General features: G+C 44.4%; 1 protein-coding gene across 2 annotated transcripts in view; it reads left to right on the plus strand.

The window, feature by feature from the left end:
• The window catches only part of LOC109322658 (neurabin-1-like), an 87,272-nt gene that overhangs the window by 39,503 nt on the left and 35,912 nt on the right, over window positions 1-11,857 (plus strand). For both annotated transcript variants that reach the window (XM_019553737.1, XM_019553738.1), the window contains 4 exons: window positions 245-341; window positions 423-606; window positions 4,458-4,609; window positions 5,702-6,035. In XM_019553737.1, coding sequence (XP_019409282.1) covers window positions 245-341; window positions 423-606; window positions 4,458-4,609; window positions 5,702-6,035 — 767 coding nt within the window. The remainder of the gene's footprint in view (window positions 1-244; window positions 342-422; window positions 607-4,457; window positions 4,610-5,701; window positions 6,036-11,857) is intronic.

Raw genomic sequence — 11,857 nt, forward strand, 5'->3', positions numbered from 1 at the left:
CCCAAAAAAGTTTTTGTTTCTCTCTTGCTTTGACATAGCTTAAATTATGGTCAGTGCTGTAGTTAAGGTTTGTAAAATATTTTGTGTTGTAAGTATCTGAATATAGGTTTTTATAACTTCCAGTTCAGGTTGAACTTTACTTATTCTCATTACCTTAATTCATAGTTTCCAATTTTAGTGTGTTTCCCTATCAGCAGAAGTCATTCTAGTGTTGCACTACAATTCTGTCTCTTTCCTCAAACAGAGAAATAGAATTTATGAAAAAAGAAGAGGCTCACACAAAGGTGCTTGGAGAGAGAGACCAGAAACATTCGGAACAGCTGAAAATGTTGCAGGAAAAGGTTAGGCAGTATCTTATTTTGAATACTACTTTCACATTCTTGAAAAGTGGCATCTAACTTTTTGCATTTTAACACTTACAGATTTCAGAGCTTGAAAGCAAATTAAAAATATATGAGAGAATACCTTACATGTTTGGAGGTTTGCTGGAGGCTGGCTCTCAAAGTCCAGAACAACTAAATGAACACTCTGAAGTAAAAGAAGACATTGCAAAAGAAATGGAATCAATAGTGGAAAAAATAGATTCTTCAGACACATTATTTTCTGGTAAATTAAGCAATAATTAAGAAAATCTTAAAATTCTATTTTTGGGTTTTGTTGGGGGGGTTTTTGGTTACCTTCAATATTTTAAAGGTGTATGGGAATGGTTGTGAGTTACTTTTTTATATTGCATCTCATACTGAAGTGTCTCAAATTCTTTATACAAAATGTATTAGTAGCCCTGATATAGTTTGGTGATGGTGTAGGAAACTAGAGATGCAAAGGAAGCCTTTTTAATGGAAAGAGCACTAGGCCTGAGCTCAGAAGACCTTGGCAGTGTTCTGTTCTGTCAAAAAGATATTTAGTCTGCTTTAAAAAAAAAGAAGTCCTTTAATTTCTACTGTAAATGGCTGGTTAGTATTTTTAATGTACAAAAAGGGGAATCAGTATCTTTATAATTAGCATCTTAGAACACTGTGTAAACACAAACATGTTTGGCATCATTTTTGCTGCAACTTTAGGAGTTAAAGTAGTTTTTTCTTTTAGAGTTTTATGTAGTTATTTGCAAGAAAACTGGGTGTCTCAGGTTACTGACAGTAACTTGAATGCATTTTAGAATTTCATTTCCAGGCAATAAAGCAATTATGTTTTAATAGAATAACTTTTTATATTTATTGGAAAATTTTACCAAGTTAAAATTTGAGCTTTGACAGGATTTCCAGAAACCTGTAAATTAACAGCAGCTTCTAATGCTGTATTTATTCCATTTTTTTTCTGAACTTCCTTTTGATGGTCAGTTCCCTGGTTTTCTTAAGGATCTTGAAAAGAAATCTCCCTCACTCTTTTTTTTTTCTTTTCCTTTTTTTTTCCTTCCAGTTTTTTTCAAAGAAACCATTGTTCTAGTCCCAAATCATAGACTATAGAAAATCTGCATCTCTTTTATTACAGAAGAAAGGATAGACTTTGTATTGTTGCTGGATTTGAAATGAATAAACAAATTATCTAGATGAAGACTTGTCAGTAACAGATAAAATACTCACCTGGACCTAACTCAAAGTATACTCACTTTGTGTATTTCCGTAGAATATATTGTTAGACATTAGTCTAGGTACAGTTGGATACAATAGAGTCTCCATTTTGTCCTTATTTTGTTATGATTTTCATCATTCACTATGTGATCAGGTTATTCGTATGGTGTCTTCTTAGCTACGAACAAAATAAGCAGAAGAGAAGAGAAAATGGCAATACCCTTTTATGTTTCTATTTTGTTTTTGTTTAGCCCCATATTATTTGATGGTTGGCAGTTTGAGGTAAATCAGGTTGGTTATGCTATTGATGTGGATTTTGACTTTGACCAGCTTTATTTAACATGTGTAAAATTGGTAACTGTCAAGTAGATTGTTAGAAACCATAGAAGATTCAATCCTCATTTCATGGTCCAATTTATGTACTGAACAGCACGGAGCTGAATAAATGCAAGCTACTGGAGAGGAAGGTGGAAGTAGAATAGTTACAGATGGGTTTTAATGCCCAAAATTATGAACTTCTGACGTAGGTGGTTGCCAACAGGTGTCAAATGGTCACAACTATCCTGTCTTTCTCATTCTGCTAACTAGAATGAGTTGATCATGACTAGGAGGAAAGGATCACATAAAACTGGACAACTGTTGATCTGAGTTAATGACCTGTGTCCTAGTGAATTATGAGGGTATAACCTGGTAAGACTTTCATGATTGCTATTAGAAACCTTGGAAGTGAGAGAGTTTCAGAGCTGCTAGCTCCTAGCAGTTGCACTCAAAGTTTCTAATAGCAGCCCTTGGGACTGCTGCTTTCCTCTTCATCATTTTAATGCTGTTAACTAAGTTCTGTTTACATTATCAAGTAGATGGTGGGGCTGAAAGATGCTGTGCGCTTATGATTTATGCACTCAATCATTATGACAAATAACAAGCATTTGTTATAATGTAAGGAATAGGCAGAAAACAGGGACTGGCCATGCAATTAAGCAAATTAGAAACAGACAAAACTCTTGTGTTAGAGATGATATCTTTTATTAGACCACCTAAGTAGTAGCAAAAAAATTTCTTTCTTTGTAAGCTTTCGGGTCCAAACACCTTTCTTCAGGCACAGGAGAGTTCAAAGTTTGTAAAAGTTCTCTCGGGTAGAAAAGAAACTTCAGCTTGTACAGGGGAGGTGAAAGATGTTGTGGTTCCCCTGTGTTTCAGAGTTCATTTGTGAAAAGGTTGCTTTGTGAATATGCAGATGAAACAGGCTCCAGCAGGTTTCTTCCCTGAAGGTGTCGGATGTCAGGCAGGGAGTTGAATTTTGCTTATTTCCTATTTAGCAATGAAGTTTACATTTCCAATTAAGCAAATATCCACTTACCTGGTATGCCTATCAGTGGAATATGCTGCATAAACACTAAAATTATTTTTGACAATTGGTGAGAGTGCTGCTCTTTGCTCTCAACCTTAAAACTGCCTAGATATCCTCTTATGAGAAGGGAAACAAGTCTTTATAATAGTCAGAAGTGCTAGAATAAGTAGGTAAAATAGTCAGCTTTCAGCATAATGGTATATCAAAATGACTATGCAAAGGAAATGTCTCCTGAATATCAGAATGTATGGTATTTACACCAGTTGTTACTGTCTCTGTCGTAAGTCTGTCTAATAGATGTATGTGTCCTTTCATCTATCAAGCAAGTAGCAGCCAGTCTAGACCAAGGAATTTTTGTGCACATCCGTCATCTTTGGTAACTGAATAGTTAGTTGTCTCTTTCTGAAGCAGCTAGCGCAATCACAGTTTTAATTTTGATTTTTTAAATTGAGGTTTTATGCTCCTAAAATTCTTAAAACTCCTAAAAAGCAGAGGAAGTTTTGTAACTCTTAAGAAATGGGATATAGTTCTTATATTCCTCTTGTAATGTGTCCTTACTGCTCAGAATTTCTTCTGCCAACCCTAGATCTCCGCGTCAGCTTGACATAATTCCCACTGTAGTAGATGAGCACAAGGAAGAGTGGGGAAATTACTCTGAATTGGATGCTTCTGCTGCAGGTACCTTCAGATTTTAGGGTTTAGAGTAGAAGGTCAGGCATTCTGGAGAAGCACCCCAGCACAGAAACAGCCCAGGACAAGTATCACCTTCAAGGCTGATGCAGCTAGTTTTTTCTATACTCCTCTGCTTTTCAGTATGAGTTGATGAAATTGTCACATAGGAGCATTATTTGAATTAACCTTATTTCTTCCTTTTTGGGGGCTTCTTTACTTCAAAGAAACCTCTAAAATAGAGCACTTAGCCTCCTTCATCATGTTTCAGAGCACCAGTATGTTGTTCTGAGCAGAAAAAGCCTTCCACCTGACACTTCATAACCATGACTTTCCCTCTTTGTTCTATTGCCCTGTCTTTCACTCTCTGGAAAGTTCAAATATGTTTGCTCCAAAGGAATAGGCTACTTAATGTCTTGGTGCATTGGAAAGCTCATGCTAGTGTTTAGTGAAGAAAAATATACAGTTGGAAGAGAATAAACAAGAAATCAGTTTCTGCCAGTGTGTCAATCCATTCTCAAAGCTGTAGAGAACTATCTAGATGTCCCACCATACCTTCCCAAAAACCTTTTGAAAAGTCTGCTAATTATATTCAGGTGTATGTGTTCTCTTACTGGCCCACTTTAAGATGTCAGGCTTAGTAATGATGACTTTCTATGAAACTTGGAGAAAGCTGACAAGTTCATTCCTTGTCTGTAGGAAAGGAACAGGGCCGAAAAAGCCTGTTTCCGGATTGGTTGTCTACGGTATTAATGTTTGATATCTTGATTTGTTGTTCAGACATGTGGCAGGCAATGTCTTCTGACAGTATTAATAAGTTAGAAAGCTTGCTTGGTGCTTAATCTTTAAAAAGTATTTTGTGTTTATCTTAGATTTTGATGCTTTTGTGGGAGATACTCCAAGGTTAGATACCAGTGCTCACAAGGCAAAAGCTCAGCTTGCTTTGAAGGTAAAACGTCAGCCACCTTCGCGATCAAAGCTGAAAGAATCTCTTGGAGCTGGACCACAGAATGTAAATCTACAGGTACTTGTATCTAGATACAGTACATATCATTGTATGTTTTTCTCATTTCACCATTTTAATGTTGCCCAAAACGAAGCTCTTTTTTTGTAATAGGAACTCTTATATTTACTAGAATATAGGACAGGGTCATTCCCATCTCCCTCTCCCCTCCAATCAGCGGTAGGGGAGGGAGTGGGCTGGGGCAGGGGCAGGTGCTGCCCGGGCAGGTTGTGAGATGGAGGCATGGGGGGGAAGGGAGTAGGAGGCAGAGGAGGTGGATCCTGCCACTGTGTGCACCTTTGGAGGAGTCGTGTGCCCCCTGGATCTGTGCACAGGGCAAGGGTTAATTGCCACTGTGGTTTGGGGGTCAGGGGCAGTGCTGGGCTCTTTTTGTGGCGGGGTTGGGCCAGGGCTGTGCTTGGGCAGGGTGGTGATGGTGCTGGGAACCAGGGGAACTATGGTGAATTCTGGGGTAGATGTAGCCTTCCCCATAACTCCCCCATCCCAGCCCCACTGCAGTCCACCACAACCCTGACCTGCAGCGCCCACGCCCCTTCCTGGGAAGAGCCCGGCACTACCCGCCTTATGCGCCGATCCGGGAGGTACACACTCGCCATGGCTCCCCCAGGGGTGCATGCAGTGGCATGCCCCCCCCTCCTGCACTCCCTGGATGAGCCGCTCACAGCTCCATCCCATGCCCCTCCCCAGCTGGGATAGCCCCAGCCCCACTCCTTGCCTCACTGCAGTGGCCTCAGTCTGCACCCCGCCATGCTACTTCCCTCCCCCCACCTAACAGCCTTACCAGCCAAACACTGCTCTTCAAGTTGCTGGGCTGCATGTCGGCAATCATATGGCTCATTAATAATTGGACAATATGGCTCATTAATAATTGGCAAAAAAAATCTTCATCAGTGCAGTATAAGGTCAATTTCTATTTTGATCAAAGAGAAAAAAAATTAACTCCAGAGTCTTGTGTAGAAAATAGTAGACATAATTTTTTTCTGTATAGTTTTAAGTTTAATTTTATTAAAAAGCAAGCAATAAAGATTTTCATAACAGGTGTCATGGCTGCATGATTGCGTGCTACATTTTATATAATATTTTTATTTATAGGATGAAGATACAGAGGATGCATTCCATAACAGGGATTTTTCTACATCATACCAAACCAAGATTTTAGAAATAACAGAAAAGCCATCCCCATCTCTGCTGAATGATATAGATCAAACTACTGAAAAGCCAGAACAAATGGAAAGCTCAGAGAGTCTGTTAGAGTCGAGCCCTTCTGCATCCACTCACTCTTCTCCAGTACACAAACCAAACAGTGAGAGCATCATGTGCAGTGCTCACTCTCCTCCTGCAGATGATGCAGCTTCAAGTTCTCCTCAAGGATATTCAAAGAATGTTAAACACAGAGAATTAAAAGGGAAAGGAAGAGAGCCCAAAGGTAATTTTTAGATTTTTTTAAAAGCCCTTGGATTGAAATGCTTTATGCTAGCTTGAAATGACTGTTGAACAGTAGTATTCCACTCTTGCTTAAGATGTGGGAAAATCACTCGTTAGTATAAAGCCCTGTAGGCCAGATCTGGAACACCAAGCCAATCTGCAAACCAGATTCAGAGCAAGAGGCGATGTTCTAATTACTATAGCTCCCAGACCTGTGGCAGCCACCACTGTTCCTATTGCCAAATTTCCAGATAATGTACTTCCACCCTCTGGCTTCAGCTATGGGGCTCCCCACATGTCTAGAAATTTGGCAGCTGGATGAGTAGGAGGCCAGGAGCCATATCTACGCTACCAAATTTCTGGACCTGGTTCCAGCCTACAGGCTGTGTCTTGGTCACCCCAGTATAAAATATAATCTTACTGTAAAAATTAATTGTTTGCTACAAGATTAGTTGTTGAAATATCTCAGAACATAGAATTCTGTCTTTCTAATGGGATACACATGGTACTTGGGTCCTGCTATGTGAAGACTAGGAAAGTTTTACAAAATAGAGATTGTTAAAGTTTATATTCTCTTAGAACAGTATTTAGATATAAGTGACTGGATAGTGCAAGCATCTCTGCAAAGGAATGATCCTTGTTACAAGTCAATTATTTCGCTGGAATGCCAGCACTTCAGTGGCATTTGATGGATTGGCATTAAAGGTGAGTTTCTGTACCCTGTTAAAATACAGCAGCAGCCAAATAGGTAAATAGGCTGTGTTTAGTGATTCTTTGAAATAAAATATTTACAGGACATCTTTTTTGGTTCTTTTGCATGGAAACAAGTTTACAGCTGCTGTGAACACATGTGAATAACTTAATGAAACATAGCAATCATCCTAGCTTTAAGAGGTTAAATATTTAAACACATTTCTATTACTTTTTCCTTGTGCTTGCAGAACAAATAGCTAACAGTATGTTGTAATGAATACAATCCTTGGTGTAAAGGAAAGCTTCAGTTAAATTTAATATGAAAGAATAAAGTGCCTTAAAATAGTGCAGAAAGAAAATGCTGATAACAGTAATTACACAAGAAGACTGCAGCTGTAGTGTTGAGAACCAGATGCTTAGTATAAAAGACAAAACCTAGATGCTCACTAACTGTCATGTGTGAGCCGCTGAAAATTTCTGGAATACCAGTATGTGAAACCTTTTCTCATGCTTTACTTCATTTCAGGCTTTGGGTTTAGAGCATCAGCCTGAAGATAGTTAAAAATATCTCCATGTAAAAAACCTAGGGTACTGATCAATATACCATTTGCTTAGCTATTATAGTAGCTTCATAATAAAGGTGCATACAAACATTATGTTTCTAGTGGTGGAATCACAGTGCCACTGGTAGAAACCTTAGGTGTACAAGCATTTGCATGGTTTCTACTAGACCAAAAATGGCATGTCCAGTAGAAAAACCTTTAAGGGGATAGAAGTTCTACTGGAGAAATGAATGCTTGTACACTTACCCTTCTGATCAAAGCTGTCACTCTGTTCTCCAGCATCCCAGAATGCATTGCTTTACTCTCCCCCAAAGAGACCATCTGTGACTTGGCTTGCACCTCTGCTGCTGCAGCCTGGCCCACAGCAAACCTTTCTCCTTGACAGCTTTGGGGTTGGGAAAACCCAACACCTGTCCACATACGTCAGACTGTGTGGATCCACTTCCTCTGTGGACCCAGGCTGGCCCATTCCTGCCTCCGCTGTTCCTGCAACCCCTCTGCCCCCCCTCTCCCCCCCCACCATGGATGCAGATCATACTTGGAATACTAATTCAGGTCTTGGGGGAGTGGATCTAGAGGGTACAGTGGGTGCCAGGTTTACACAGTTTGCTTCTGGGAGGGGGCAGGGTGTGATAGATCTAGGTCCAATTATGGAGGATCTGAAATGCCTAGACCCCCTTCTCTCCCTTCCCTCCCCCTATTTCTGTACCTAGACTCAGAGGAGCCCAACCTTAACCACCCAGCACCCCATCTGCTAGCACCAAACCCCGACCAGACTCCTCCAACCTGCTCTGAATCTGAGTCTGTAGGCTGGTGCCAGAGGGGTAGGGTTCCAGTGCAGGCTGACGGAGGCGAAATTGACAGGCTCGAAAAGACAGCAGACATATACTGCAGTCTCAAAGCCTGACACTTGGGAAGAAAGGAAGGGGTGCTGTAGTCAAGGGCAGCAGTCCACTTAGGCAACCATTCAGTCAGCTCTGACCTGTGCCCTCAGCTGTTGTCAGCTGTCTCCAGCAGATGAGAGCCTGCAAAAATTGAGATGCATGCACAGGGCCTATGTAGCTGTGTGGTATCAGCAGCGCAGACTGTGAAGCAGCCTCCCAGCCCCTGTAATGCTTGAACAGTGCTGGCCCAGTAGGTTTTTCTGCTGGAAGAACAAAACTGGTAGAGTTTGCACCATATGCTTCAGTGCTTGTTTGCACCATAAGTCATTAATTTTCCCTTGAATTCAGCTGCTGACGGCAAGGGGAAAACTATAGGATTAGAAGGGAACTGCATTAAGGAAAGTGTCATGGGTTTAAAAAAACCACATTGAGAGGTGGCATAAAGGGAAATGCAATATGTCAAGCATAGGTCTATCATAAATTTAGAGAATGAAGGTCTCAGACCCCCAAATGTTGCCTCTTAGTCTAAGCTCCTGCTTACTTGCCAAGAGAGACTTCATAAATTGGATTGATGGGTAAGTAGAATTTTCCATGTCTTCTTTATAAGATATTGCAATGTGTGTACATGTATGTAGAATCTATATATCTTGCTACTTTACCATGTCATATTTTGGGTAGGGACAGACATTCAAAAAGCTGGCACCTGAACTGATTCAACCTTTGCATGTTAGTCTAACCTGCCTAGGCTGAACCAGTTCATAACAAGACAGACATGCTCTCTGCACATGCCTGCAGTTGCTCAGGCCAGGAACCAGGGAGCCACTGGCTGCAGGGAAGCTATGCTGGGGGGTGTGGCCAACCCAGGTTGAACTGGCCAGAGAGAGGTTTAATTCTCTCTCCCTGTGCCACCAGCAGGGACCCGAGCTGGGTCTACTTGCACTCCCCCTTGCTGCTGCAACAGGGAGGTACCATGGCCCCTGAGGCAGAGGGGTGCAGGGAGCAGAGTTAGTTTCACCTTTACCTCAGTGCCAGCTGGGTGGCTCCATACCCGGCATAGACCCCGGGTTGTCCACTCTGCCGGAGGAATAACCACATCCCTGCCCCCACCACCAGGGGCCCTGCCTGGCCATGTCCCCTCCACACTGCTGCAGCGGGAAGGGCAGAGCCCTTACTGGGGACAGCAGCCCATCACACTGTGGGAGAGAGCAACCCCCTTCCTGGCAAGGGGTTGGGCTGCGGGCTCAGGCTATGTGCAGCAGCGCCAGGGTGTGGAACGGTCCAGAGCCCTGCAAGCCCTCGCAGCACTGCCACAATCTACAGCTACTTTGCCAGCCCAACTGCCAGGCGGGGGTGGGGCTGGCCCCCGCAGGTCATTCTGTGCCAGGGCAAAACACTGAGGGGGCTTATTCAGCCCCTATTATTTCCCTTGAGCTTCAGCTGTGGCCTGGCCGGACTGACCCTAGGGCCAGCAGCTGAATAAGCCCCTCCCTGCCCGGAGGGGGCTTGCTCCAAGCACAGAGAAGCTGCTCCACTACAGCTGGGTCTGCCCAGCCAAATCTGCCCGGCCCAGCCACTGCTGCTCTGTTCTCGGAGACAGCAGCTAAATAAGCCCCCTCTTGCTGGCAGGGAGCTGCCTCCAAGCAGAGGGCAGCAGTGGCTGGGCCGGGGAGACCCGGCTGCGGGGTAAGCTGCCAGCAGCTGAATAAGCCCCTCCCTGCCCGGAGGGGGCTTGCTCCAAGCACAGAAGGGCCAGTGGCGCTGCAGCTGGGTCTGCCCAGCCCAGCCACTCTTGCCTTGAGCTCCCTGCCAGCAGGGGGCGTTTATTCAGCCACTGTCTTGGAGCACAGAGCAGCAGCAGGTGGACAGACCTGCTGGGCAGACCTGGCTGCGGTGGAGCAGCCCCTCTGTGCTTGGAGCAAGCCCCTCCCAGCAGGAAGGGACTTAGGGACTGGCTGCAGGGTCTGCCTGGCTGGGCCGCAGCTGAAGCTCGGGGGGAATAATGTGGGCTAAATAAGCCCCCTCAGTGTCTTGCCCTGGCACAGAACAAGCAACAAGTCAGGCCCCACCCCCTCCCAGCAGCTGGAGCGGCAAGTGACACACAGGCAGGAGCCTGCCACGACTTCCTGGTGGGGCTGCTCTGTGGGGCCAGCAGAATGGCTGTGAAGTGCAGTGACACTGCAGGGGTTTGCAGGGCTCTGGCCCGCTGCACACCTTGGAGCTGTCATGCACAGCCCCTTGCTGGGAAGGGGCTTGCTCTCCCCCATAGTGTGAAAGGAGCTGTCACCCCCAGGAAGGGCTCTGCTCCTCCCACCCAGATAGCAGTGGGGAGGGGGCATGGCCAGGAAGGGTCCCTGGTGTGGGGGGAAGGAAGGGCTTATTCCTCTGGCCGCCAGCAGAGGGTTCCATTCAGGGGCCTGTTCTGGGCACAGAGCCCCCAGCTGCCAGTGGGGTAGAAGGGAAACTAACTCTGCTTCCTACCCCCATCTGCCTCAGGGGTGCCCCCTGCTGCAGGAGCAAGGGGGGAATGCAGGCAGACCCGGTTCAGGTCCCTGCCACAATGGCAAGGGAAGGGGAATTAAACCCCTCTCTGGACAGACCCCCGCCTCTGCTCGGGCTGTGGAGCAGAGGCACAGGGCCAGCCTGGCTAGAGCATGCTGGGATGCTGGAGGTCTCTGATTTAACTCAGACTGGCAAAGGGTCTGGGAGAGACAATGCCTTACCTGGTTTGAGCCAAATCAATTACGTCTGATGCACCGTTCAACTAGGTTTATCTTAAACCAGTTTCTGATCACTTAAACTGGTTTACGTGTAATGTTTCTCCCTGGCCTTTATGTCTAACGTAGAAAATAAGGATTATGTTAATGCAGTGAAATACAGAAAAAGTGTTGTATAGACCCCTCTCAACACCCTAATAGGTTGACATATCTCTTTCTCAGAACAGAAATGGAGGCAGAGAATTGACTTGCCAAGGCCAAAGCATTTATCAAGAGATTCTGGCATCAAATCCTATGCTCAGAATACTTAGACCATATATCTCTCCCACACCCTGCTGAAATATTATCAGGTGTGTAGACAAATATTGAATTACCTCAAGTTTATCACCACTTCTTATTTCTTAAAATAACCCAGTAGGTTAGCTAAAGGACTTCTTCAGTAGATTTATCCCTTTCATCCTGTAAGATCCAAAAGCACTTCACAAACTGTGTTCATACAGTGCCACAGAACCATTTCAGATCCTATTCTAGGCAAGACAGCTGCAGTCAGACAGCTGACAGCTGCAGTCAGACAGCTGACAGACATTATAATTAGGTTTGGCAGGATTTGATTTTTCCTGGTAAACATCAATAAACGGTGATTTCAACTTTTGCTAAGAGACTGACAAAAAACATTTCCAGTGATAATAATCAAAATGTATACATTGTAAGAAAAGACTGCTGCCACAGTGTCCAGCGTCCAGGTCACAGTGTCTTGCTGAGCAGCAGCTGAAGGGCAGGCAGTGGGCTGGGCGTGTGTGTCTGTCCCCAACCCCGTCTTCTCAGCTTGGTGCCTGTAGGGTGCTAGCCATCTGGGCCCTCCCTTGCAAACTTGGGTGGAAGCTGGTGGGCAGAGCAAGCTGCTGGCTGTAGGGGAACAGATGCAGCAGCCAGAGGTTTCCTTGCCGGGGTGGCAGGGGGAGAGCTGGG

This window comes from Crocodylus porosus, unplaced genomic scaffold, assembly GCF_001723895.1.
Source record: "Crocodylus porosus isolate Cpor-Errol unplaced genomic scaffold, CroPor_comp1, whole genome shotgun sequence".
Taxonomy (NCBI): Eukaryota; Metazoa; Chordata; order Crocodylia; family Crocodylidae; genus Crocodylus; species Crocodylus porosus.